The sequence below is a fragment of the Gamsiella multidivaricata genome, assembly GCF_025024155.1.
Source record: "Gamsiella multidivaricata strain RSA 2152 chromosome Unknown BC939scaffold_75, whole genome shotgun sequence".
Lineage (NCBI taxonomy): Eukaryota > Fungi > Mortierellomycota > Mortierellomycetes > Mortierellales > Mortierellaceae > Gamsiella > Gamsiella multidivaricata.
In genome coordinates, this window is record NW_026251783.1 from 58,681 (window position 1) to 85,735 (window position 27,055).

Sequence of the window (27,055 nt, forward strand, 5' to 3'; positions counted from 1 at the left end):
GTGCACCGGTTTGCACGTCCCACAGTCGCACTGTCTCGTCCCGACTTCCCGAGGCGAGCTGCTGGCCGCTGGGCGAATACACCACGCTGTTTACATAGTGGGTATGGCCGTTTAAGATGGGACCGGGTGCACCGGTTTGCACGTCCCACAGTCGAACCGTGTTGTCGTGACTTCCCGAGGCGACTTGCTGGCCACTGGGTGAATACGCCGCGCTCCAAACATTGTCGGTATGGCCACTTAAGATGGGACCGGGTGCACCGGTTTGTGCATCCCACAGTCGCACCGTCCTGTCGTCACTGCACGAGGCGATTTGCTGGCCATTGGGCGAATATACCACGCTCATGACCTGGCTTGTATGGCCGCTTAAGATGGGACCTGGCGCACTGGTTTGCGCGTCCCACAGTCGAACCGTGTTGTCGTGACTTCCCGAGGCGATCTGCTGGCCACTGGGCGAATACACCACGCTAGTGACAAAGGAGGTATGACCGCTTAAGATGGGACCAGGTGCGCCGGTTTGCGCATCCCACAGTCGCACCGTCTCGTCCCGACTTCCCGAGGCGATTTGCTGGCCATTGGGCGAATACACCACGCTCATAACAATGGATATATGGCCGCTTAAAATGGGACCGGGTGCACCGGTTTGCGCATCCCACAGTCGTACCATATAATCCCGACTTCCCGAGGCGATCTGCTGGCCGCTGGGCGAATACACCACGCTAGTAACAAAGGAGGTATGGCCGCTTAAAATGGGACCAGGTGCACCGGTCTGCATGTCCCACAGTCGCACCGTCCTATCCCGACTTCCCGAGGCGAGCTGCTGGCCGCTGGGCGAATACACCACGCTGTTTACATAGTGGGTATGGCCGCTTAAGATGGGACCAGGTGCACCGGTTTGCACGTCCCACAGTCGAACCGTGTTGTCGTGACTTCCCGAGGCGATCTGCTGGCCGCTCGGCGAATACACCACACTCGTAACAAAGTGGGTATGACCGCTTAAGATGGGACCAGGTGCACCGGTTTGCGCATCCCACAGTCGCACCGTGCAATCCATACTGCCCGAGGCGATCTGCTGACCACTGGGCGAATACACCACACTCGTAACATAAAAGTTATGGCCGCTTAAGATGGGACCGGGTGCACCGGTTCGCGCATCCCACAGTCGCACCGTGCAATCCCAACCTCCCGAAGCGATCTGCTGGCCGCTGGGCGAATACGCCACGCCCATAACGCAGTCAGTATGACCGCTTAAGATGGGACCGGGTGCACCGGTTTGCGCATCCCACAGTCGCACCGTCCTGTCGCCACTGCACGAGACGATCTGCTGGCCGCTGGGCGAATACATCACGCTCTCAACTGAGTCGGTATGACCAAGCAAGGTGTGGGCTTTTGCCCAAGTCGAAGTGTCATACACGCTGATCGCCCCGCCTCTGAGACCTACAGCACAGAACTTCCCATCTGGCGAATAAGCGCAAGAATTCACCTCACTATCTTCTAAGAGGTACGGCCATTCGCCAAATTGCACGCCCGACATCTGTGCGTTGCTCAAATTGGCCTGTCGCAGCCAAATATTCCGAAGATTGACTTTTCTCAAATCTGCCCCCTGCAGCTGAGCAGAATCGAATTGGCCCCCGCTCAGGTCCGCTCCTGGAATCCGGATGCCTTTCAGATCTGCGCCGTTAAACAGGATCCCGGCTCTGACCAATATCGTGATCGCATTGGCAGCCGCCTTGCGTGCCTCTTTGTTGATTTTGGAGTATTCGATCGTTGCAAGCAGCTGCTGCTTGAAGAGAGGTTCCTGTTGGACACGCTCTGCCAAGAATTGCAGGATCGACGGTTCGCCCACAAAGCTTCTCCGTGCCAGGGGCGAATCGAGCACGGCCTGTGCAGTGGATGCCACGGGTTCCTCTACAGTAGCCTGGTCTTCGAAGCTCATGACGGAATGGACGCTCCCCCGACGTGGCAGGGCTTGAGGTAAGGCCGCGCGACTCGCGTTCTCTCCATCTCGCGGCTCAAACACCGCACGGGCCAAGCAGTATTCCAACAGCGATTTATGGATAAACCGGTACTGATTGCCACTGCGCGTTAGAGGACATGCCTCACGCAAGAGCTGCTGCTTCTCGTTCTCCCGGCTAAAGAAGCTTTCTTTCCATGTCCCTTGATCACGAAAGGGCGAGTACTCGACCACCGGATTGCCCGCTTGCTCTCTGTACATCGCTGCCGCTAACGCTTTCAGAAAGGCAACTCCGTTCTGCGCAAAACCATCATCGGACAAGTTCTCGAACACCTTCTTCTCTTGATAGCTCAAGTCCTTCTTCTCAACGAGCCGCTTCTTGCCTCGTTCCAACCATTGCTCCACAAACTGGTCATACAACGCGACTCTAGTGACCCGGACAGCCGAGAGGTCTTGTCCTAGGTCCACTATGCGCGGCAGTACCTCCAGGGACAGCGTCAACATAAAGGGGTTCTTGACCAGGTCTTGCAAGCTGGGAATCAGATTAAGAGCATTCAAGTAGTCCGTCACCTGCCAGAGCGGCCTCGTCGCGGACACATATTTCCTTATGTATTCTTGAATTTGATCCATAGAGAATGGCGCAATGACCGCCTCTTGAAATGCTGGCTCTGCTTGATGGTTATGATCTGCTGGCTGGAATCGATCCCGATAATCAAGGCCAAGGTACTCGCTGCGGCAGCTAATGACCATCTGAGCGCTCCATCCTCCCACCTGGTTCAGTCTGTTGCTCCTGTACAGGTTGTGTGTCTGCTGGCTCTCATCATACCCGTCACAAATCAAGATGAATTTGCGGTGGTCTTTCAGCTCTCGGATCTGGGGCTCGGTAAACTCTGCTTTCCGTAGATGTTTGGCGATCAGATCCTGTTCTGGCTTGTCAATTGCAGGCAAGCTGATAAAGAGCGGAATTCTGCCGTCCTTTTTCTTATAGGTATCCCACAAGTCGCACTCGAGCTGCCGGTTAAAGGTCGACTTGCCCCCACCCGAATCGCCCAGCAGGAGCATCACCTTATGGTCGCTTCTCAGGAAGCCTTCAACTTCTTTTGTCAAGTCGAACAGCTTGTCATCGGACGCTTGCAGGTTAGCCTTGGCTTGAGGGGGGATGTACACGGCTTCGCCTCGTTCCTTCAATCGTTGCTTTCTTAGTCGTCTCAGGTCGGCTTCAACATCGGGCTTGTTCTGAACAAGATCAAGCAATGATCGAGACGCGACGGTTGGCAAGGCGGCCTGCAGCGGGTGTAAGCTTCGATTTCCCTTTCGGCATTTCTGATAAAGGATCCTTCTCGTCTCATCGCCAATGGATTCCAACTCCTGCAACAAAGATTCGACACCTACACCATGTATCGCGTAGATCACAATAGAATACAGTACAGCTATTAGTACCTGCTAGGCCGTGAACTCCATACTTCATAACAAGCCGACAGCCTCTCGCGTATCCGTTCATCATACATACATGGCATAGCTGAGCCAAATGTCGAAGCCAACTGCATAAGAATGTGAAGGATCCATTGCTTGACGAGGGCTTGCTGGCCCCACTCCACATCGTTTCGGTACATCTCGCCCAGAAACGCAACAGCGCCTTGGCGAGACTCGATATCCCACAGTGGGCTGGCAGCAAGGTCCCCCAGCCGCCGGCATACTCCTAGTTGAAAGGCTAGGTCACGCCGGCAAGGCGCTTCACAGACCAGGGTTTTGAACTTGGCAAGTTGGCCGTCCCGAAGCAGCGTGTCTGTCCCGCGCAGTGCTGTATACCAGGCGCGTTTCCGGTTGAAGCTGAGACCGACTTTGAGAGATTCCAAAAGTCCTTGTCCACTCTCGACCAGTGCGCTCACACCTTCATAACCGATTTTCGCTGTCTGGATCACCTCTCCCAGTCCCTCCTGAAGATGTCCGAGTCCTGTGATGAAGCCGTTGACGTCCAGACCTTTCACAGCGCTAACTAGCCCCGAGACGCCCTTCAAAACAATTCCTGTGCGCCGCACCGTTGCTTGCCAGGGTGACTCGTTGTCTGGGACGCACTGCAGCGCTTGGAAGGCGTAGGCAGCCTGATACGCCAAGTAAGGGTCACTGCTGCCTTGCAGCTCATTCAAATAGGCAGAGAGTGGCTCGTGCAGCTCTACACGCTTTAAATCTGAGACCTTGGTGTCGGCCATAGCATCCAGGACATTGGACACCGAGAGTGTCAAATGGTAAATATGGGCCGGAGACTGATTATGAGTGTCTTGTAGGCGGATGTTGAGGATACGTAAGATCGCAACTAGGTCATCAGTATCGAGGTAACCCGGGGAAGCGCCTTGAATCAGTTGCGCCAGCCCTTCGAGGGACTGCACATCCAGTAGGCTGGACTGTTCGATACCATTGACAAAGAGCATGAGTAAGCGTTGAAAATCATCCTTCTCGAGAACCGAGCCCAGGCATACGACTTCTGCAACGGCCTTGGCATCCTTGAGCTCATCGCGAGTGAATGCCCGGACCACATCTGTCGCCAGCGTCCTGAGTCTCTCCTTCTCCTCTGCATTCTTTTCTGTGGATTTCACCCAATTTCCTGCGGCTGGTTCAAAGACCTCTTCGGGTGACGGCATCACTTGCAGAAGGCCAAGACAGTAGGCGAGCTGGGAAGTATCGCTGAGTCGCTCATCTGCGTCTGGTAACGCGATCTTGACGGTGGGCTGACGCATGTCATCGGGAAAGATATCCTCAGGAACCCGTGCCATGTCGCGGCAGGCGCTATCGGTGGCAGAGGAAATTACAGGACCTGGGTCTTTTGTAGGACGCACATGACTGTTGAAGTCAGAGGACAGTCAACACATTGAGAGATGCATTAGGTACGACATACGATATAACCGGCTAATGCGAACAAGTAGAGAGCAGGTACTTGTCACTTACCCCCACTTTTCTGCCCTCTTGTAGCTGACCTGTGCCATTTCGCTATATCCTAAGCTCTCCAATAGGTTGGCGTGCTCGAGACAGGCGCCGGCGAATCCATCGCACAGGGTTTGATCCTCGACGGATAGAGGAGCTGTAAGAGTCCTTTTCACAGCTCTTTTCATCCGAGATAACGCGGCCTCCGCATCTTCGCACAACACTAAAGCAATTTCCTGATCCTTGGCTTTGCGCGCATTCTCCACGTAAACCTTGGTAAGCTCCAACTCCTTTTGTGGCGAGAGAGCCTTTCGTGGCGGCGAAAAAGTTCTGTCAAACATGTCGCTTCTCTGAGGGAGTTTCTCCTATTGTCATAGAGCAGATGACGGCGATATTAGTGACCTTGTGGTCGATTAATATACCTGTGCGAGTAGCCAGTATACGTACTTATACTTGACAAACACTTCAATAACGCAATGGAGGACCAATAAGTCGCAATGGGTTGGTATACTACGGACGCAGTGGGAGCAGAATGAGCTATGGTAAAAATAAACATTAATATCCATAGCAGCTGCATGAACAATATCATATGTGGCTGTTCTACCAAGTTTTGGCGCCCCACCTCGGAAGCGTCTATTCGACTCTTGTTTCCTTTGATTAGATGCAGAGGTAGTCCTGACGATTTGTCCTCTTCGCGCCTTCTAGCAGCCTAGCAGCGGTACCAACTGCCCATCGTGAAGCATGCAGGATTAATGACCTTAAAACATACCTGTAGGCTACTATTGAGTGACAAGAAACAGTGCCTCACCTCAACAGGAGTCTGTTTCTCGAGTCCTTTCACCAGCCGAGGAGGTGGTCTGTCCCTGTGCAATGTTCTCTACTCCAATTCTTTGTTCAAGACGGTCTGCACACGAATAAGGTAGTCGAATGGAATGATATTCGCTTCTCTCGTCACTTCTAGCAGAGATTCCTGTGACCACGAGAGAAGGGATTACTATCTATTGCACATGCATTAGCACTTTTGACTCGACTGTGGTTGTTCAGGCACACTCAAGGGTGGGGCTTTGGCAGATAAACTCTGTCTTTGTTACCGATGAGTCGCCACTGGACTATGCTTATTGAGATGGAACAGAGACGTACTTGAGACAGACGGAAGAGCGAGAAAAGATGAGAGAGATATGAGACAGTTTTTGATGGACTGAAGGAAGGTGAATGTGGGAAGAAGGGAAAGTGGGAAAGTGGGAAAGTGGGAGAAGAGGGGAAAAGAGTGCAACGACACACATCCATCGTCGCAGCATTCGCCAAACTTGCAGTCAGATTACTCCCTCGCCCTCGCGTAACATGTAATGGGCTCTCGGATGCAAAGAAGAGGAAAACAAAGATCATCGGTGAATTCGAATCTCCTATATTTTCTACATCAACTTTCGGTTCACTGGATTTCACCAGTGAGAATCACTAGCCTGAATCGCCCTAGACATCATCCTTCTGCACTGCAGATCGACCCACCTTTCTGTGGTACAAGATTGGGAGTATGGCGGTAGACGTGCTCTTGCTGTCTCAGCAGCCTCTGCAGCTGTGTTATCGCGAGCTCGCCACTCTGGGGTTGGAATGCATGTGTGCCAACGGCTGGTGTCAGGTATTATGCATGGGACGCATTGAAGGGCAGTGGCATGCGATGGAAAAAGAGTAAACAATTCGCGCCAAATATACCGCCGTGTTCAGGATGTGCCTAGCGAGACGAGAAGAGACGCGAGTACTCTCCCCAGCTCTCTTTCTCTTCTTTCTGATGTAAGCCTATACACATCAACCAAGGAGAGAAGGATGCGGCCGCTCGCCTCTCGTCGTCTCTAAAGTGTCTGCTGGTAGAGGAGATACAGGGTGCTCCGTACAGCAAGTCATGGATGTCATTGTATATCGGCACCAATTGGAAAAGTTTGGAGGTATTTAAGGTTTTAGGAGTTTAGAATGTGGATCCACACACCACATCGATTAGGTACGAATTTTGATATGCTGTGCTGGACGTGCACATCTCACTTTTAATGAAGTACATTTTGGACTCTGGTGAAGTATGCGACATAGTGTGCGCCTGCACAACACATGGTATTCGCTCCATGTTATCCTCTTGTCGGCTCCAGTGAGATGGGCTCAGCAGCCTCAGTCTCTATTATTCTCTTGACTCTGACTGGCGAAGAGGCTCCCTCGTCTCCGCCAGCATCCTCAGCGTCAATTTCTTCCATGGGGAGATGGGTGGTGCACCTGCACAATATGTATGCATCGCAGAGCATCTCTCTTATGGACAACAAATGATTGTAGCGGCCATGTCCGCTAACTGGCTCCTGAGTGGGTGCCGAGCGATTTGACCGCGTTCTCCAAAGAAAGGCCAGTCTTTTTAAGTCAGTGTCTGTATCTAGGATATCTGTTTACGATGCGTCATTTGAGCCCAAAGATCCGTAATGCCAAGGGTCTTGGTCTGCTTGCTTGTTCAACAAAAGTAATCATACCAATCAATCGTCTCTGTGCCTGGTGCCTGAAAGCTGTTTTGGCTAGACTAGCTCGTTCTGGTCGACTTGATTTATTGAGACGTCCTCTTAACCTTGATCTCGCTGAGTCATCCAAGCCACCCGCCAGAAAAAACATTCCACCTGTATGATAAAAAGAGGTCCTGTTGGCCGTAAGTTTGCTTCTTCACCCCACACTCTTTCGTACCCTTTTTCATCATGGCTGACGGTAAGGGGTCGCAATCCATCACTGCGTCGAACAGGATGTTCTCAACTACCCTTCACGGGGCGTACTTGCTCATTACATTGGACAGCTAAAGATACATTCACTCCTAGCATCAGCAGCCCTTTTTTCAAAGCACATTCATGAGTCATGACCTAACCTGTATGACTAATACCGTCACCTGCCTTTCACTTATGGATAATCGTAGGATCCGCTCAGTTCAACTTTCCCAAGGAGGAGGAGAAGATCCTCCAGTTCTGGCGCGAGATTGATGCCGTAAGTGGTCGACCCAGGATAAGTACAGGATTGCATATACCATACCATGCTACAGCCTATTGACCACAACCTGTCTCTCTGTTCGCCAATAGTTCAAGCGATCGCAGGAGCTCAACAAGGATAAGGAGCCCTTCGCCTTTTTTGACGGACCCCCATTCGCCACCGGGCTTCCTCACTATGGACACTTGCTCGCCGGTACCATCAAGGTATGTTTCTAATTGAAGGCATCAACACACCCTTCTTATTCGTTTCGATGCCATGTCCTCACTCTCTCTGGTTTTCCTCCGGTCTTTTCCTATTTTTTGCAGGATATTGTCACCCGTTTCGCTCACAGTACTGGCCACAGCGTCGAACGTCGTTTCGGTTGGGACTGCCACGGTTTGCCCGTCGAGTACGAGGTTGACAAGGCCTTGGGCATCACCGGAAAGGCCGATGTCATGGCCATGGGTATCGACAAGTATAACGAGGAGTGCCGCAGCATCGTCATGAGATATGCCAAGGAATGGCGCCAGACTGTTGAGCGTGCTGGACGCTGGATCGATTTCGACAACGACTACAAGACCTTGAATGTCGAGTTTATGGAGTCGGTCTGGTGGGTTTTCAAGACCCTTTTCGAGAAGGGTCAGGTCTACCGTGGAGTTCGTGTCATGCCCTTCTCAACCGCCTGCAACACCCCTGTCTCCAACTTTGAGGCTCAGCAGAACTACAAGGATGTCAGCGATCCCTCTGTTGTTGTTTCCTTCCCTCTTCTGAACGACCCCTCGGTCGCCTTCCTTGCTTGGACGACCACCCCCTGGACACTTCCCTCCAACTTGGCCCTGTGCGTCAATCCCAACCACGAGTTCATCAAGTTCTTGGACGAGGCGTCCGGAAACACCTACATCATGATCGAGAAGAGCCTCACGATGCTCTACAAGGACCCTGCCAAGGCCAAGTTCAAGATCCTTGGCAGAATGAAGGGTTCCGATCTTTTGGGTACCCAGTACGTCCCTCTGTTTGAATACTACTACAAGGAGTTCGAGAACACTGGATTCCGCATCTTGAACGACGAGTACGTTGATGAGTCTGCCGGTACCGGAATTGTTCACCAGGCCCCAGCGTTTGGTGAGGACGATTACCGCGTCTGTATCAACCACGGTGTCATCACAGCCGATGGTCATATCCCCTGCCCCGTTGACGAGTCTGGAAAGTATTTTGAGGAGATTACCGATTTCAAGGGTATTCACGTCAAGGAGGCCGACAAGTTGATCCAGAAGCACCTCAAGCAGGCGGGTCGCTTGATTGTCCAGACCCAGATCAACCATAGTTACCCCTTCTGCTGGCGTTCCGACACACCCTTGATCTACAAGGCTGTCCCATCGTGGTTTGTTCGCGTCCAGCCGATTGTCGACAAGATGTTGAAGAACAATGCGCAGTCCCGCTGGGTTCCCGGATTCGTTCAGGAGAAGCGTTTTGCCAACTGGATCGGCAACGCCCGCGACTGGAACATTTCTCGCTCCCGCTACTGGGGCACTCCCATCCCCATCTGGACGACCGAGGACTTTTCGGAGATGCACTGCGTTGGATCTCTACAGGAGTTGGAGGAACTCACTGGATGCGGCAAATTGACAGACATTCATCGCCACTTTATCGATCACCTCACCTTCAAATCGCCAAAGTCCGGAAAGGTCATGCGCCGTATCGAGGATGTATTTGACTGCTGGTTTGAGTCTGGATCTATGCCCTATGCCCAGCAGCACTACCCCTTCGAGAACAAGGAGACATTCGCGAACGGATTCCCTGCGGACTTTATCTCTGAGGGACTGGACCAGACCCGTGGCTGGTTCTACACTCTGCTGGTTCTTTCGACCCATCTCTTTGATACTCCCCCCGCTAAGAACCAGATTGTCAGCGGTCTTGTTCTCGCCTCGGACGGCAAGAAGATGTCGAAGCGCCTGAAGAACTATCCCGAGGCCAACATCATTCTGGATGCCTATGGTGCTGATGCGCTCCGTCTCTACCTCATCAACTCGCCCGTCGTCCGTGCTGAAACGCTGAAGTTCAAGGAGGAGGGTGTCAAGGAGGTGGTCACGAAGGTCTTCTTGCCCTGGTACAATGCCTACAAGTTCTTTGTCAACCAGACGGTTTTGCTGAAGAAGGAGTTCAGTCACGATTTTATGTACAACGCCTCGTTGAAGAAGAGTGACAACGTCATGGACCGCTGGATGTTGGCGTCGTGCCAGAGTTTGATCAAGTATGTCCGCGAGGAGATGACGAACTACCGCCTCTACACGGTCGTCCCTCGTTTGCTGCGCCTGATTGAGGAGTTGACGAACTGGTACGTCCGCTTCAACCGTCGCCGTCTGAAGGGAGAGAACGGTCTCGAGGACGCTATCCAGGCGATGAACACTCTGTTCGATGTTTTGTACACTCTTGTCCGCTGCATGTCGCCCTTCACACCCTTCTTGACTGAGAACATGTACCAGACGCTCAAGAACTTTTTGCCGGAGGACAAGAGCATCGTCGACAACCGCTCTGTGCACTTTTTGTCGTTCCCAGAGGTGAAGGAGGAGTACTTTGATGATGAGATTGAGCGGGCGATGTCGAGGATGCAGGCAGTCATTGAGTTGGGACGCACCATTCGTGAGCGCAAGACTATTAGCTTGAAGACGCCATTGAAGGAATTGGTTGTGATCCACCCTGATCCCCAGTACCACGCCGATGTCAAGGCCCTGGAGAGCTATATTGTGGACGAACTCAACGTTCGCACGTTGGTTGTTACATCGGATGAGGCCCAGTATGGAGTCAAGTACACTATCGAGGCGGACTTCCGATCGTTGGGTGCGAGGCTGAAGAAGGATGCTGTCAAGGTCAAGAACGCGCTTCCCAAGTTGAGCGAGGAGCAGATCAAGGACTTTATCAGGTCGAAGCAGATTACATTGGAGGGGCATGATCTGGGCGAGGAGGACCTGACGGTGGTGCGGTATTTCGAGTCGTCAGAGAACAGCATGGAGACGAACACGGACAAAGATGTGCTGATCTTGTTGGACGTGAAGCGGTACCCAGAGCTGGAGCAAGAGGGCCTTGCACGCGAGGTGATCAACCGTGTACAGCGTCTTCGCAAGAAGGCGAATTTGGAGCCGACGGATATGATCCACATGTACTACGAGTTCACCCAGGACATGAACAATGCATTGGAGCAGGTGATCAAGTCGCAGGAGGAGACGCTGGTGAAGGTATTGAAGCGCACGCTGTGCCCGATCGGGGACAAGAAGGGAGCGGCTGTGGTGATCATTGAGGAGGCGCAGGAGGTCAATGGATCGACCTTCAATCTGACTCTTGTGCGCGACTAGAGGGCCGGACAGGTGGAGGTAGTCGACATAGACAAGGAAGAAGAAAAAGAAAAGGAAATAAAACATTTATTCGGTAATGCATATGAGCACATGGGGATGGGGATGGGGATGGGGATATGGTTGGAGCACCGCCAGGAGGGGCTGTTCCTGAGAAGAAAAGGATGACCGAAGCGGAAACGAAACAGAGGTATGATATCATTGCGGCATCAACTAAAAAATAAGAAAAATAAGAAAAATACGTATAAAGGGAACAGAGGCACGGGAGAGAGGGATCGGCTGCATGCCACGCAGCAACATCGCTTCTTACTTCCTGCACTCCCCCATTCGCCTTTGACTTCCATCCTCATCCTCCCATCCCGCTCTCTCCCTATACCCTCACCCACACTCTTCCCTTTCCTTCTCTCCTTCCCACTCCTTTCCTGCAGCTCGACCCAAAGCCTGCCATGGAGTCCGCCCCGGACAACGGCCTCTCGGCCCCCTCCCCCCTCGCCACCCTCCTCTCCTCCGCAACACACTCCCTCGTTACAAAGGCGCTCGAAACAGCCGTCGCCACCGCCACCACAGCCGCAACCCACACCCTCCACCAACAGCACCACAACCACGACCACAACCACGACCACAACGCGTTCGAGGCCAGTCCAGAGGACCCTGTCTCGCCTTACGGGACCTTGCCCCTGCTGCGGTCGCTCTTCTCCTTCTCGGTCTCCGTCCTCGGCTTCATGACCATGACCCTGCCCACTGCCCTCTACCGCCTCCTATCCTGGTCCTTCACCCTGCACCTAACCTTCACCACCCTCCTAATCGCCGTCGCCCTTCTGTGTCTCCTCGCCTGGACCGTGATCCGCTACCGCGTCCTCACAAAGTACTCGCGTCTGCCGCATACCAGCCTGGGAAAGCACGGGTCCTCCTTTGATCTGCACCCCGACAACCCCTTCAAAAGTCCACAGGAGGAGAAGGAAGGCTTGAGCTACCCGGACGAGTTCCTGAGCGCCTTCCTCTCCAGCATCAAAATCTTTGGCTACCTCGAACAGCCCGTCTTCCACGAGCTGGCCAGACATCTGCAGACCCGTCGCCTACCCGCTGGAGATACCATCATGCAGAGCCCGGATATGGAGCGTTCCTTCTACATTGTTGTCGATGGATGTGTGCAGGTCTACGAGAAGGTCGTCAAGGACGAGGAGGATGAACACTATCAGGAGGAGGAGGAGGAGGACGGCGACACTTCTTCCTGGGACGACCCCCACCACGGATACCAACTCCTGAACGAGGTCAAGAACGGAGGCACGCTCAGCAGTCTGTTCACCATCTTGACGCTATTTACGGAAAACGTTAAATTGCGCCACGAGGATGAGCCCTTGAAGGAGTTCAAGCGATCTAGGTCCACCTTAGGAGAGGACGACGTCTCTGTTAATAGCTCAGCCCTTGGCAGCGATCACGACCAACGCAGAAAACAGGAGGGAAACAACAAGTGGAAGCATTCGCCTGCTCACGGCTCCGGTCTCCGGACCAAAGGCACCATCCACACTCCGACCAGCCCACTCTCTAACCCGGACCACATGGCAGTCTTTGAGGACGACGGCGCCGAGATTCAGGAGAGATCAGCAGGAGAGGGCATGGACCGAACGCCGCGACAGGTGCATATCCAAGGATTCGAGGATGCAGACCCAGACCGCCAACAACGGCGGCCACAGGCGCCAACGAAATCCGGCGTTGAGACCAAGGATTATCAGGCATCCAAGATGAAGCGTCGGGTCATTGTGGCAAAAGCGATGGTGGACACGACCCTGGCTGTCATCCCTGCAGAGGCATTCCACCGTCTGACCCAAAAGTTCCCTCAGGCAGCTGCTCATATTGTGCAGGTGATCTTGATCCGCTTTCAACGCGTGACCCTCTTGACTGGACACAAATATCTGGGCCTGACTAAGGAGCTGCTACGCATGGAGAGGAGCATCAACGAGATTGGAAGCTATGGTCTACCGCCCAACTTTTTCCGACCCAAAACAATGGAGTATCTCAAGGCCAAGTTCAGCACCGTCCGGGAAGAGAGCGACGACGACGACGATCGGCCGATTGCTATCAGGATGAAGAACGCGCGCAGGGCTGCCAGCCCTTTGGTAAAGGTTCATCCTGTGGGGGGGGGGGGGGGGGGGTTTGTGTCGTACTCGCCCTACTATTGAAGATGGTGCTAACATCTAGCCTCTGCGGTGTATTCTTGCTGAATGAAACTGACTGCAGACTAGCACACGTCCTACGGAAAGAACGTCTGGGTACGAAAGCCCTAATCCTATGTCTCCAATCGATGAGAGCGGCGACCATATTCGTCACGGATCAGGATTCAGCGCCTTGCTGGGGGACCAAAGCGAGGAAGAGGACAGCTATCTGCGGGATCAGGTCATGGAGTGTCTTTCTCGAAGTATCGGCCTTGTTCAGACATCACCTCCGAAACCCAACGCCAGTCTACGCCCGGATCTGAAACCGATAGGCAGCTCGGATTATTTCGCTGCCATGTTCCAGGCAAGTCTGAACGGTGGCCCAGGTGGACCTCCTAGCGGACTAGGAGGGTTACCAATGCGAAAGACTGGATCGTCAAACTCGGACAATATCACCATTGGAACGGACGACCTAAACACCTCCAACTCGTCCTCGACGGTCCCCTCAGTGATGAGTGAGATGGAGAACGATGTCGAGATCATGTACTTCCCCGCTGGGGCCAACCTGGTCGAGGAAGGCGAGCGCAACGCAGGGTTGTTCTTCGTTATCGACGGCGTGCTGGATGTCTCTATCCTGCGCAGGCAGGACATCAAGTCGCAGACGACGGATACACCGACCGAGCAACCAAAGAACGCCTTTGGTCACCATTTGTCATCGTTGGATCTGAAGGCAAATCTCACGTCGCCTACTGTCACCAAATCACCGCCGGCAAAGTCCAGCAGTTCGTCTATCCGCAAGAAACAGAGCCATGCGTTGTTCTCGATCCAGGCAGGTGGATTGGCCGGCTATCTCTCTGCGTTGTCTGGATACCCTTCGTTCGTCACAATCAGTGCCCGCACGAACGCCTTTGTGGGATACCTGTCCAAGGCCGCGCTGGACCGCGTCATGGAGCGTAACCCCACCGTCCTTCTCACGCTCGCCAAGCGTCTCATCACCTTGGTGTCTCCTATCGGTATGTATCGTTCCAGCCTTCTCAATGTTGGCGTTATTCTTTGTGCAGACAACTGTTCACTCACCGTATGGCTTCTTTCTCTTTCTCTTTCTCTCTATCTCTCTCTCTCTCTCTTTCTTTCTCACTCTCTCTGCTGATGGCTATCGGTTATAGTGCTTCACTTGGATTACGCGATGGAGTGGATGCAGGTCTCTGCCAGTCAGGTACTACATCGCCAGGGGGACGAATGCGACTCGATTTACATTGTCCTGAACGGTCGACTTCGAACGATCATCGAAAAGGAACCGGGCAAGATTGAGATCTTGAGCGAGTACAGTCAGGGCGAGTCCGTCGGAGAGATGGAGGTGCTCATGGGCACAGCCTTCCCCTCAACCCTGCATGCTATTCGTGACACAGAGGTGGCCAGGATGCCCAAGACACTGTTTAATGCGCTCGCACTGCGGCACCCGGAGATCACCATCAGGATTTCGAGACTGATTGCTCAACGTGCGAGTGATGCCATGGGCAGTGGAGCCAACCCCAAGGCTGTTGGGGTAACACCCGACTCGGCGATCAATAACTCGAATTTGAGGACCATTGGTATCATACCTGTCTCGTCGAATGTGGCCGTCAGCGAGTTTGCCGATCGACTGAAGACAGCGTTACTGGGGATCGGATCGACCTGCACACTGCTGAACCATAGCACGGTTATGAATCTGTTGGGCAAGCATGCGTTCACCAAGATCGGCAAGCTGAAACTGGACAGTTGGTTGAACGAGCAAGAAGAGATGTCGCAGATTGTACTCTACCTCGCGGACGGCGGGTTGACCTCGCCCTGGACTCAGACCTGCATCCGACAGGCGGACTGTATCCTGTTGGTCGGCCACGGAGATGAGGATCCGACGGTGGGAGATTATGAGAGACTCTTGATCAGCATGAAGACGACGGCCCGCAAGGAGCTGGTGCTCCTGCATGCGAACCGACATTGTGCACCCGGATCGACGGCTGCGTGGCTGAAATCGAGAGTCTGGGTGCATGCACATCATCATGTCCAGATGCCTTTCAGGGGGCCGACGATGCTCGGTGCGACTTCCAGGAAGAAGACGATCATGAATTTGAAGGATCATCTGGAAAAGTTCTACACCAACATTCGGCACAACAACCCGAACAAGAGTCCGGCTTTCCATGGAAACAGGAGTGATTTTGCCAGACTGGCAAGGCGCTTGACAGGTCGTACCGTCGGACTGGTCCTCGGCGGAGGAGGTGCCCGTGGTATCTCGCATATTGGAGTGATCAGAGCGTTGGAAGAGGCTGGGATTCCGATCGATATCGTCGGGGGCACGAGCATGGGCGCGTTCATCGGAGGACTGTACGCACGTGAGTCGGATAACGTGGCTATTTTTGGAAGGGCCAAGATGTTTGCGGGTCGCATGGCGGCCAAGTGGAGGATGGTTGCAGATTTCACCTATCCGGTGACATCGTGGACGACAGGACATGCCTTCAACCGCGGCATCTGGAAGTGCTTCAGCGACACGCAGATCCAAGATTTCTGGCTGTCGTATTATTGCAACACCACCAACATCACGTTCTCGAGGATGGAGATCCACCAGGCAGGATACGCATGGCGCTATATCCGAGCATCGATGTCGCTCTCTGGATTCTTGCCCCCGCTGTGCGATAACGGCCACATGCTGGTGGATGGAGGGTACATGGACAACTTGCCGGTCGAGTTTATGAAGTCCCTGGGCGCGAATACGGTCTTTGCGGTGGATGTGGGCAGCGATGATGACACGACGTTGCAGTACTATGGTGACAGTCTGTCGGGATGGCTGGTGTTGTTGAACCGCTGGAACCCGTTCTCGAACGTGTACCGCAACATCCCCAATTTGGCGGATCTGCAGTCGAGGCTGGCGTACGTGTCGAGCGTGAAGCAGCTGGAGGAGGCGAAGAGGACACCGGGGATGTTCTACCTGAAGCCGCCGGTGCAGGATTTCGGGACGTTGGAGTTCGGGAGGTTCCTGGAGATTTGTGATGTCGGGTATGAGTACGGTAAGGAGATGTTGGAGAAGTGGAAGGCCGAGGGTAAGCTGAGCCATTTGTTCTTGGAGAACGAGATGATGAAGAGTCGGCGCGTCAAGCGTGTCCGTCGCAACTCCATTTAAAAAGCAGAAAAAAACGGCACAAGAAAAAAATAAAATAAACTTTTGGCTTTGGTTACACATTTCTGTAGCCAATAGAATGAGTGAGAGATAATTCGTGAGCGCATTTTTTTTTTTTTTTGTAACTTGTTATTTTACAGACAATGTCTACACAAGAGAGTCTAGAAGACACCTCGCTACCGCAAGATGAGAACGAGTGCCACACCAGCCAGATACGAGAGACCCTGCATGCTCAACTCGGACAGGAACCATGGCCTCGCCTCCAAGGTCTTTGCCGCATGCGAATGGGCCGGCTTGTGTTTCTTCTTCTTGTTCTCGTTACTCTCAGCCTCCTTCGCGTTCTTCTCAGTCCCCTCCTTACCCTCCTCATCCTCCAATCTCTGGTTACTGCCCTGAGGTGCCTTCTTCTTCTTCTTCTTACGCTCCTTTTCCGCAGCCTCGAATTCCTCATCCTCGGCCCTCCGTCTCAACAGGATCTCCTCCAGCCCCGGTTGGTTGGCTCCCACGTCCATCGCAAAGGATCCGACACTCATATGTTGACCGATATGGGCACCCGGGTCCGCGACCGAATCTGGGGAGATGGGACTAGGTGAGTAAGCCCAACAGAAATCCTGCTCCTCGCCCGGTGTGAGCTTGTAGTCCAGATTCCTGGTCCGCACAGGACGTGTGAACTGGACGACGAAACGGTCTTGGTCTGGGAAGACAGCCATGGCAGCAGTGGCGGTAGTAGCAGCATCAGTATCTGAATTGGGATTGTGGAGCACGTACTCGCCCTCCGGGTACAGGTTCGCCTCCCCGGACTTGTCCCCGTTATGGTGACGGCCCACGAGCTGAGGCTCGACGTAGGCATGGCTCATCCGACGGGAGAGCACCGCCCCACGGGGCCCACCGCCGTGCTCGGGAGTGAGGTTCGGCCAGAAGATCAGGAGATCGGCCATGGTCATCGCGTAGCCGATCCCGAGCGAGATCCAGCCCGTGGCCGCTAGAGATCGTTCGAGATGGAAGGTGGCAAAGTGGCCATCGGACGACAGAGAGACGTTCACACAGAATTGTGGGGTGCAGTGGTGTGCACCGAGGACTTGAGGGATCAGTCCGCGCTTGCGGAAGGAGTCAGGCACCTTGGGGAATCCAGGGACTGCAGATGCTTCCGCGAGATTGAGAGATGCTGGGGTTGCTTCTGGAGACGGCGCTAGGGCTGATTCGGGAGATGACGCTGGGGTTGGTTCCGGAGACGGCTCTGTGTCGTCTTCTTCGTCTTCTTCGTCTTCTTCGTCTTCCTCTTCAATGTCTTGATCGTCTTCCTCGTCATATTCCTTGCCGTCTTCGGGGATGCTCACGTCCTGGGCTTCATCCTCTGGATCGAATGCGAGGACCCTTTGATCCGATGGAGGCGAAGATATATCGGGAGTCGAGCGAGCCAGTTTAATTCCATGGTGGGCATCGAAAGCAGCGAACACCCCTGGGGTTTTGGTTTCATCCACGACGACCAACATGTCTTTGAGCGAGGGGTTCTCGATACGACTGTTATCCAGAATGAATGTATTCTGGTGGTTCTCTTGCTGCTGCTGCTGCTGTCTGGTTGCCGGGTTAGGGCTGACATGGTGATGATGATGATGTCCCAGGACACGGTTTCGTGTTCGATCTCCTCGACTACCCGAAGACCTCGCGGACCCTTCTGCTACTCCAGCAGTGAGGACAGATGCGTCCGAGACACTGAAGAATCCTTGTGCGTCCACGTCGAGGTTCTCATAGTTCTTGTTCAGTTTGTTGACGACAAGCATCTCGCCAGTCTGTTTCTCGATCACCTTCTTGGCCGCTTCTTCGCTGTCGATCATTGAAATCACCTTGACATCCCCTCCTCCCTGTGGGGCCTTGGTCCTTGGCTGATCATCAGGTTGCGGTAGTTGAGTTTGCTCTTCCTTGTATGCCTCCAACCCGGCCTGTGCATCCGTTCGGTACTGGTCCACAAGCAGCGCGGCTGTTTCCTCTGGAAAGGCCTCTCCCTGACCAGAGGGCGCGTCCATGCCGCTGTCGAGCTCTACGTCCTGCACCAATCCCGCTTCACCGCCCTCCTTAGCTTCCTCCCTCTTGCTCCCATCCTGGATCTCTGCATCCTTGGGCTCCGCATCGTCCTCCACCACACCTTCCGGCCCAGTCTCTTGATCTCTCAACAGCGGAGATGATTCCTCTGCAGGATTGATCCCAATAGCATTAGATGCTGATGCCCACACAGCCTTCAGCAACTCGAGTCCATGCTGATATAACGTATTCGACGTCTCTTGATTCTCATGCTCCCCAGAATGCCCCTCGCGCTTCCGATCCGCGCCCTCTTCCAGTCCTTGGCCCTGACGCTCGTGCTGTTGCTGCTGCTGTCCAAGTTGCTGAGGACCACCATCGACACCATCCTCCCCATCCCCCCCAAGGCTCCCCCGGTCTGCAAAATTGCTCCTCCCCTCGTTCGGGTACATCGCCTCCAGCACCTCGACCGGCGGCACCTGATGATCCATTTCGAACCGCATCTCCGTCCGTGGCTGTCCCAGCTCATCTCCCTCTTGACTCAACTCGGTTCCTTGTGGTGCTTGAACGGGTTTGGCGACCCCGTTGATGACAGGAATCATGACCATTGGAGGTCGATCCATCGACGCCATCGTTGACCAGTGTCCCTTTTCGTCGTTCGCGTTCGCTTGCAAGGACGATGAGGTGCCATCGCTGTTTCCTGAGTAACCCGACGACACTTTTACGAATTAAAAAAAAAAAGAAAGAAAGAAAGAAAGAAAAAAAACCCGTTAATTTCCAGATACTCATCGATCAAACCCATAGGCCATTATCATCCATTCTTTATCTACCGCTTTTTTTTTTCTTTTCTTTTTTCTTTTTTCTTTTTTCTTCTTAGTACCTTGGTTCCGCGAACCGATTTGACTTGTTTCTACAGACACCAGCAGATGCGCCTGAGAACCGACCACCAGAACTGCGACTCCCAGCAGGAGTACTCGTTTGGTAGACATGGAGAATTCGGATGTCATTGCAGTCGTCGTCGTCCTTTCTTTGTGGATAGCCATTGTGCACTAGAGAATATTATTTTGGTCGCGTTCAATTCATAGAATGATGATACTGCTGCTGTTGCTACTGCTGCTGCTACTGCTGCTGCTATTGTTGTAGGTGGGCAAATCGAAGGCCTACACGACTGTGGGAAGTAATCAGGCAAAAGAGGTGATAAGGAATATAGAAATGGATATCTTGAATATGTTCGACATAGGTCTTCAGGAAAAAGGGGGGAATAGAGAGATGCCATCGTCAACATTCCATCCCCAACCTGCCTTCCAAGTGCCTGAAAAAAGGGGAGGGGTTATGGCGAAAGGAGGAGGCAATTGTGGTCATGATCGCTACCAACACCTCTGATTGTCCCCTCAGCCTGTGAGCTCGGGTATTATATTTTCTTCGGATTTATTTTGTGCTTTAATCTCTATGTAGTCTTCGCTGCGCCCTTTGTTCTTTTTTTTTCTGCACAACTAAAACAGATCCAACAAGTCGTTCACCGCCGATGATTGCGTGCTCGCTGGCTTTGGTTGTTGTGCCTGCTGCTGTTGGCCTGCTGGCGAACCAAAGCTCATTCCGGCCAATCCACCCAAATCGCCAAAGTGATTCGTCGGGCTCTGTTGTTGGCGCTGTTGCTGTCCATTCATGTCGCCCATGCCCGTCATACCACCGAATACGCTACTTGATGATCCCATGTCCGACGACATGTCAAAGAGGTCTGCGCTGTAATTAGATCCGCCATTGCTGGCCGGTTTGCTACCAGAAACAGGCGGCGATGTGTATGCTGGCTCCGATGAACTGAAGTCCAAATCCAGCAAATCCGCCATCGCGTTCTTAGGCGCCTCTGTTCCTGCTCCGGCAGCAACAGGGGAGTCCTCGCCCGTAATTTGTTCCTCATCTCGTGCACTATAAGACATCGAGGGAAATAAAAACATTAGCACACATTCATGTTCCATAGTCCATCCTCTAAAATGAAGCAGCGACGAAAGACATACTCAGCAACGGCTGCTTTGCGAACGGCATCTGCACCATAGGCCTTATTGCCCATGAACGCCGTGGGAGGCTTGTGATATACTGAGGCCAACGTCGAAATGTTATTGATCAACTCGTCCATCAAAGCAGGCGAGATCTTGTTGGCACTCGATTCGGCCGAAATTGGCGGCTTATCGGAAAGGACCACGGCCTTGGCAGCCTGGGGATCTGTCGAAAGCAATCTCCAGTAGACGTAGGCTCTATCTCTCGTGTCGGGATTGTCAATCTCCTGAGTAGCCGTCTGAAGGACTCTGTGGACAATTTCCTGTGATTGCGCGGGCTTCTTCAAGAACAGCTTAACTGTTGCTGTGAGGAGCTGCAGTTGAACTTGAGAATTTTCCTCGAGGAATGTCTCCAAAAAGTTTTCAATTAGCTCATCCGCATTTTCGATTCGTTCTGCGTACTCTCCAATGATCCAGATAAGCGATCCTTTTGCTTCGGGCTCGTCAAGTGAGTCGAGGCTCTGACAGAGTGTGGGAATAATAGCCTCGTAGCGCTTAGGATACTTGCGGAAAATGTCCTGTTATATGTCACCCAGTGGTACCACCACAACGTCCTATTAGTACTATGCCAGAATACAGTGCTTCGTGCCCAGTCGTCTTGTTATCATGAATGGTACGTACCTTGATGACAATAATGGCTTCCTGGACAACATAGTTGACCTTGGTATTGATGAGATCCAGGAGCACATTGACACATCTCTCTGAAGCCTCGTCAATGATAATCGCACAACGTCCGATAGCATGAACTGCTTTGCGCACGAAATCGACATCGACCTCCGAGGCATATCTATAATTAGCAGACATCGAGCGCAGAATAGTCAGTACCGCGACCCTGAAATGTGTCTTTTGTCTGCAGCCCAATCCAATAGGAGGTTCCATATGAATCAACTACGTACTCCTTGAGCTCAGAGAGAATCTGATCGATGTTCCTGTCGTTGCACAGCTTGATCATAATCTCCAGTTTCTCGCGCTTGACGTATGGTGGGTCGTTGTACTTGCAGAAGAAGACGCGGACATCATTTTGGAGGATGTCCGGACGCTTTTGCAAGATCAAGTTGATGTTCCTGAGAGAGACATATTGAACTTCGGGCGCAGATGCCAGCAGCGATACTAAAATGCAGAAAAGAAAAATAATTGTTGGGCGTGAGCGCATGAACCAAACAACGTGCGGGCATAGATACCCAATGGAGTAAATCGGCATCGACTCGCAGACTTACCAAGAGGTGGCGACATCTTTTTGATCAAAGCCTTCACAAAGTCATCGTTCTTGATGTATCTCAAGAAGATCATGAGGACTCGAATAGCGGACAAGACCACAGATCCATTGGCGTGCTGTAACCTGGGGACGACTCTCTCGCAAACGTTCTCTGCCTCCTTGGAATCCAATGGCCTGTAATCGGCGAGAGAAGTCAAGATTGCGATCTGACCCCATTCCGTGCACTCGTTCAATGCCGCCAACATTTTGTTCATGATCGCAACGTTCACCACAAAGATATCCTTGCTGGCGGAAGACTCCTGCATCTCTGCCAGGGCCGTCACAGCGTTTGCAACGACCATGGGGGTCGAATCCGAGATGAGATCCTGCAACGTGGCGACAAATCCGTTTTCAATGGCACGTTCCTGATCCAGATCCCACAACTTGGCGACACAAATGGCGGCCGTTTTGCGAACGTATGGGTTGTCGTCCTGGAGACACTTCCTCAGAGGCTCGCACAAGTGATCCAGAATCTTGTCCACACGAATACATCCCATTGTACGGATAGCCAAGGCGCGGATCAGTGGATTGACGTGATCAGTGTCCTGAAGACGTGAGAGAAAAGAAATTGAGCCGGTGAGAACGAGGGTGAACATCGCCAGGCCCCATAATAGTGCAGGTGCGTCATTATTCGGCGCTTACCTTGACAAAAGTATTGACAGCCAAGATGACTAGATCCGGGTTCGACTTGGCATAGTTCATCAAGTACAGGTAGACCAGTTTTTTCTATGCGAATCGTACGCGGCACCATTCAGAATGTAAAATGTCGTGTCAGCCTAAAGCACCTCTAGCTCCTTCTCGCTTCAGATGTGAGGCATACCATTGCATGCTTTCCGTACCATCTCCAAGTCTTCGGTCTGCATGTTCTTGACGACCTGCGGGAACAACGAACTGACATCCTTTCCAACTGTCATATTCGCGATAACCCGCTTGACTGCATCCTTGCGTCTCTCGCGGTATTCGCTGTTCAGGTCCACCAGCAGCTCAGCATTCTCGCCTGGATAAAAGAGGAGGGGGGGAGGGGCGTTTCAATCGAGCCAGTTGAGGGTGTTAGAGACTTCTGTCGTAAGGACGTGCGAAGAAGAGGCAGCACAGGGTGATGAATGGCTACCTTTTGTGCTGGTGGCGAAGAACTTTGGTTTGAAGGCGTCGATATTCATAGGAGGATGTGGGTTGGGCGGATGAGAAGGGAGGATGGCGGGGGGTGTGTGTTTGATGAAAGAAAGGACGATGAGACACCAGCAGCAGAGAGATGAGAATCGATGATGAGAACGAGAGGCGAGGTCCCTCGCGTAGAGTGCACCCCGAGAGCATCCACGTGACATAGTCGAGGGCGGCCTTGTGAGTCGTCCTTCATGCTCAATGGACATGCTGCTATTCGCCTTGAATCTACGAAGCCAAAGAGAGGACGCGATTGTAGCGACTTCACAACACTAACCATCCGGTACGTCTGTTTAAAAAGGCGAGTGCGAGACGCAATACATACCCTATATCCGCAGGCTGATGCGCCTCTCGGGCGGTATCATTTCACTCGACATTGATGTCGCCCCTGAGGATCGCCTATATTCCTGAAAGTCTCAGCATGCACGTCCCTATCCCCCCCCCCCCCAAAAAAAAAAAAGATCCAGCGACAGCGGTGCCTTCCTAGGAGCACGTGTCATATGAAAAAACTGATAGGCGACGTGTTTGCCTTCGAACAGTATTCTCAGGTTGAACGCGCTACCTTTGCCCTCACCCTCATGCACTCCTCCAGGCAGTACTACGCGTGTATTTGTGTATTAAGATGCTATAATGATACGTCTACAAATTGAACGTTCGCTGCTGCTGCTTCTCAGCTTTCACAGCTCCTGCTACGTTCTTACCCTCTTTTACGCCTTCAGGGTTGATCTTGGTCTTCAATTTGCCTTTTCTCTCTCTACCCCGCCATCTCCTCCTGCCACGGTCGTGCGCAACTCATGCCACACTTCATCACTACTAATCCCTGTGTCTCCAGTCTCACTGCTAAGTCCCAGTGTCAACCCCACAGAGTAGCCAACGCTCATCTCGCCGATCCCAGAAATAGTATTAATTCCGGAGATTGACGCCCTGAATGGGCGCTGACGTCCCAGTGCCATCGGTTTTGCGTCCTAGGAGTCCAACGGACTTTCGTGCAATGACCCCGCGTTACTGGCCGTATATGTGCTCAAGGGCCGAGCATGTACAGAAGCCTGGTACTGCTGTTTCTCCTGTTGTGCCTGTGCGTTCAGTTCAAACGCACGTCCGCCCTTGATGTTCTGCGATAGCTGTCGGTCCCTCAAAGCCCTTGTGCGCATAGAGATTGGTGTAGGGATCGAGGCTGAATCCATCAGCAGAGCCGCTTCTGAGCCGACGTTGGCCATACTCGAAAGTGACATTCCCGAGTCGGGAGTTGAATAAAGTGATTGACCAAGGATTCTAGATTTTTGTGCAGCTGGAGAGTTGTTATAGGTCGTCGGCGACGTTGATGTGGTCGAGTACCCGGAGGAGATAGACGGAGATGTGGGAGTAGGCGAATCCACATACTCTGAAAGCACACCGCTGGCGAAATGGTCCCGTGAGCTTTGCTGCTCTAGTGGTCCTGCTATAGTCATACTATTCAACGGGAGCGAAACTACCGAGTCGCCATCTTGCTGTGGTTGCTGGTCTCGCTGTTGCAAGGCCTCCTTTTCGACTTCAGCTAAGGGGAATTGATACTCTTGCTCTTTTATCTGCACTTGTTGTACTGCACTGTTGATATTGATATTTGATGCCTCGCTCATACTGATCAACGAGATTTGGTCCTCGTCCGGATTGAACCTTTTCTGTCCAACGAGGTCGCTGGGACTCTCAGGGCAGTAGGCCTTCGTAGGAGCACTAGATATGTTCTCGACTCGAACGGAACTGTTCCAGGTCGATAATACACCATCCGGAGTTGTGCTGCTCGCATTATTCTTGCGCTCACGGGCATTGCCTGCAGACCCGGCGCGGAGCAGAGACTTGCCGCCGGAGGCAGGTTGGCTGAGCGAATGTGAACGTTTGACCTTTGTGAAATCATAGACAGTGAACTTGTCTTCCATCATCTGCACCTCTGCCGAGAGCTCCCTCTCTGGGCTCGTCTGAGCTCGCTTCTTAGCCTTTAAGGGATTGTCCTCCATCAGAAGTTCTTCCAATTCATGAGTCGCGTCAAAATTGGCGCGTTTGGACTATAGGGTGAACAGTGCAGGACGTTTAGGCATCGTATTTGACTGGGGAAGGTTCCATAAAATCCATTATCGCCTACAACACTAAACTTACATCAGGCTCAAATGGAGGAATGGCCTCTTTTGATACGAGTTTGCCCCACTCGATGCCTTGGAACCATGGGTGACTCTTGATCTCATCAAGCCCTCCCGACGTGCATCCGAGTCGCTTGTTGATGTCTCGCTCGCATAGCTGAGATAATATGGTTAACATTCGTGCTAAACGTGTGTACACAAAGCTACTTGATACTGAAGCGGATTATCGAGAGTATTACCCTTGAGAGTACATCGAGACACGGAGCGCTGACTATAGTCTCCACGTTCTTGGGGAAAGGAAGAGGATCGTACAATATTGAGTTCGTCAACAAGTCATTGCTCTTTCCTCTAAATGGACGCTGTTCAATGAACGCAAAAAGCAGTGTATGTCAGATAACTCTGTACAAATCCGCAGGTCAGGCACGCGAACGGGAAAAGAATCATACCCTCCCAAAGAGCAGCTCAAACATGACCACGCCCAGGCTCCACCAATCCACTGACTCGAGATAGCCCATCCTGAGTAGAACTTCTGGGGCCATATAAGCCATGCTTCCGGCTATTGACATCAACGGCTTTGCTGGATTGAAGTAGACTGCAATGTTAAAGTCCGTCAGATGGACATGCCCATGCTCGTCCAGCAGGACATTGTCTGGCTTCAAATCCCTTTGTTCGTATAAAAAAAAATAAAAAATAAGAAAATGAATGTTATATTTACAGTACAAGGTGCTGGTTGGTATCTTGTTATCTTACTAGTCGTTTAACCGCTCACTCACCTATGAATAATCCTCCGTGCATGCAACGCATCCAGTGCCAGGGCCAACTCTGCGACATAAAACCGAACAACATCTTCCTTCATTGGTCCAGCTCTCTCCAAATGGAACCGAAGATCTCCACCCAGCATCAAGTCCAGTACCATAAACATATTTTCGTCGTCCTGGAATGCGTACCGAAGATTACAGATCAACGAGAACTCGACCTCTTCCAGTAGCCGCCGTTCCTGGATAATGTTCTCGACCGCACGCATGCGGATGCATTTTGCCTTGTTAATGTACTTGAGAGCATAAATCTCCTTGCTCTTTTTGTGCTGCACAACACGGACCTTGCCAAAGGCGCCCTTCCCCACAGAGCGAAGCAGATGGAAGTGCGAAAGCTCGACTAGTCCACATTTTTCATCCACAAAACCACCCGTGTTAGATTGCAAGCCAGAGAGGGTTTAAAAGGAGGCGCGTGTACAGCAAACCCGCGGCCGCTAATAGGTCGTTCTCAACCGTGCACACTTACTCTCAGAGTTGAAGTCAATTGCTTCTTCTTTACAACAGCTTGCTCCCATTGCTAGTTTCGTGAAACGGGTGTAGATGACGATGCTAACTGTGTTTGCTTCCTGTTCAGGGATGGACGGCTCAATATGATCTGTGTGGATGTGTAATTGTGCTCTCTAATCACAAAAGCCCGATGGGGTCTTGCTACGTTCCTACGAGTTCACGTTTGCAGGCGAGTTCGGTCAATCAACTGTTGGACGTAATTACAGGTCAAACGAGAGGATCCCAGAGAATGCATGCATCAAAAAAAAAATTGAAAGGGGGCGGATTGCTATAGATGGAGTTATCAAGGGGGTGCGTAAAAAACATTGGGTCGGGCAGAGTCAGAGTTCATAGTGAGACGAGAGATAGGTCCCAGAGGTGCATGATGAACACGAGTATATTTCCATGATAGGAGTTAGGAAGGGGGAAAGGATCTTTGGTGAACTGTATATAGAGAGGACGAAATGGATAACACTATATCAAAGTTGTCCTGTCTCTGCCTGACAGTAGCGGAACTATGGTGTTCAATGTGGCAATAGTTGAATGAGTTGATAAGAGTCTTTGTCGTAGTTGTGGTCGTGAAGCCGAGCGTTGCTGTGGTGCTCCAGAGGGAACGTTGTCCAGATGCGGCATTCTTCGCCTGAACACAAATATGGA

At 52.4% G+C, this 27,055-nt stretch overlaps 6 protein-coding genes across 6 annotated transcripts; 3 read left to right on the forward strand and 3 right to left on the reverse strand.

The window, feature by feature from the left end:
- The first annotated feature begins 7,557 nt into the window (after positions 1-7,557).
- On the forward strand, positions 7,558-11,273 carry BC939DRAFT_463143 (isoleucyl-tRNA synthetase). The gene is made up of 4 exons (XM_051557193.1): positions 7,558-7,597; positions 7,800-7,867; positions 7,960-8,073; positions 8,176-11,273. Exons 1-4 carry the CDS (start codon positions 7,588-7,590, stop codon positions 11,197-11,199), a joined length of 3,216 nt encoding a protein of 1,071 aa, XP_051408400.1. The 5' UTR covers positions 7,558-7,587; the 3' UTR covers positions 11,200-11,273.
- A 172-nt stretch (positions 11,274-11,445) lies between these two features.
- Positions 11,446-16,590, forward strand: BC939DRAFT_463144 (uncharacterized protein). Its single transcript, XM_051557194.1, has 3 exons — positions 11,446-13,319; positions 13,435-14,362; positions 14,516-16,590. The coding sequence occupies exons 1-3, from the start codon at positions 11,643-11,645 to the stop codon at positions 16,501-16,503; spliced, it is 4,593 nt and encodes a 1,530-aa protein (XP_051408401.1). The 5' UTR covers positions 11,446-11,642; the 3' UTR covers positions 16,504-16,590.
- Positions 16,591-16,676: 86 nt separating this feature from the next.
- BC939DRAFT_506584 (uncharacterized protein) lies at positions 16,677-19,559 on the reverse strand (the record flags this gene model as incomplete). The annotated part of the gene is made up of 2 exons (XM_051560801.1): positions 16,677-19,234; positions 19,397-19,559. The coding sequence occupies 2 exons, from the start codon at positions 19,557-19,559 to the stop codon at positions 16,677-16,679; spliced, it is 2,721 nt and encodes a 906-aa protein (XP_051408402.1).
- A 450-nt stretch (positions 19,560-20,009) lies between these two features.
- On the reverse strand, positions 20,010-22,739 carry BC939DRAFT_480398 (adaptin N terminal region-domain-containing protein; the record flags this gene model as incomplete). The annotated part of the gene is made up of 7 exons (XM_051558939.1): positions 20,010-20,442; positions 20,532-21,088; positions 21,192-21,357; positions 21,467-21,680; positions 21,788-22,370; positions 22,468-22,551; positions 22,665-22,739. 7 exons carry the CDS (start codon positions 22,737-22,739, stop codon positions 20,010-20,012), a joined length of 2,112 nt encoding a protein of 703 aa, XP_051408403.1.
- Positions 22,740-23,534: 795 nt separating this feature from the next.
- BC939DRAFT_293957 (uncharacterized protein) lies at positions 23,535-23,903 on the forward strand. Its single transcript, XM_051551317.1, has one exon. The coding sequence runs from the start codon at positions 23,617-23,619 to the stop codon at positions 23,854-23,856; it is 240 nt and encodes a 79-aa protein (XP_051408404.1). The 5' UTR covers positions 23,535-23,616; the 3' UTR covers positions 23,857-23,903.
- On the reverse strand, positions 23,904-26,674 carry BC939DRAFT_293963 (kinase-like domain-containing protein). The gene is made up of 6 exons (XM_051551318.1): positions 26,379-26,674; positions 25,871-26,252; positions 25,544-25,760; positions 25,337-25,456; positions 25,117-25,254; positions 23,904-25,025 (listed from the first exon to the last, which is right to left on the reverse strand). The coding sequence occupies exons 1-6, from the start codon at positions 26,425-26,427 to the stop codon at positions 23,952-23,954; spliced, it is 1,980 nt and encodes a 659-aa protein (XP_051408405.1). The 5' UTR covers positions 26,428-26,674; the 3' UTR covers positions 23,904-23,951.
- Between the last annotated feature and the right edge of the window lie 381 nt (positions 26,675-27,055).

What these genes read in the sequence shown, in the direction of transcription:
- BC939DRAFT_293957 (XM_051551317.1), top strand. Translation starts at nt 23,617, where the DNA reads ATGATACGTCTACAAATTGAACGTTCGCTGCTGCTGCTTCTCAGCTTT.
- BC939DRAFT_463143 (XM_051557193.1), top strand. An exon ending in TCTGGCGCGAGATTGATGCC is followed by an intron (nt 7,868 to 7,959) that starts GTAAGTGGTCGA and finishes GTTCGCCAATAG; the next exon opens with TTCAAGCGATCGCAGGAGCT. An exon ending in TGCTCGCCGGTACCATCAAG is followed by an intron (nt 8,074 to 8,175) that starts GTATGTTTCTAA and finishes TATTTTTTGCAG; the next exon opens with GATATTGTCACCCGTTTCGC.
- BC939DRAFT_293963 (XM_051551318.1), bottom strand. Translation starts at nt 26,427, where the DNA reads ATGGGAGCAAGCTGTTGTAAAGAAGAAGCAATTGACTTCAACTCTGAG. An exon ending in GTCTCGATGTACTCTCAAGG is followed by an intron (nt 25,255 to 25,336) that starts GTAATACTCTCG and finishes ATATTATCTCAG; the next exon opens with CTATGCGAGCGAGACATCAA. An exon ending in TTCCTCCATTTGAGCCTGAT is followed by an intron (nt 25,026 to 25,116) that starts GTAAGTTTAGTG and finishes TTCACCCTATAG; the next exon opens with TCCAAACGCGCCAATTTTGA.
- BC939DRAFT_463144 (XM_051557194.1), top strand. Translation starts at nt 11,643, where the DNA reads ATGGAGTCCGCCCCGGACAACGGCCTCTCGGCCCCCTCCCCCCTCGCC. An exon ending in CTGCCAGCCCTTTGGTAAAG is followed by an intron (nt 13,320 to 13,434) that starts GTTCATCCTGTG and finishes AACTGACTGCAG; the next exon opens with ACTAGCACACGTCCTACGGA. An exon ending in CACCTTGGTGTCTCCTATCG is followed by an intron (nt 14,363 to 14,515) that starts GTATGTATCGTT and finishes TATCGGTTATAG; the next exon opens with TGCTTCACTTGGATTACGCG.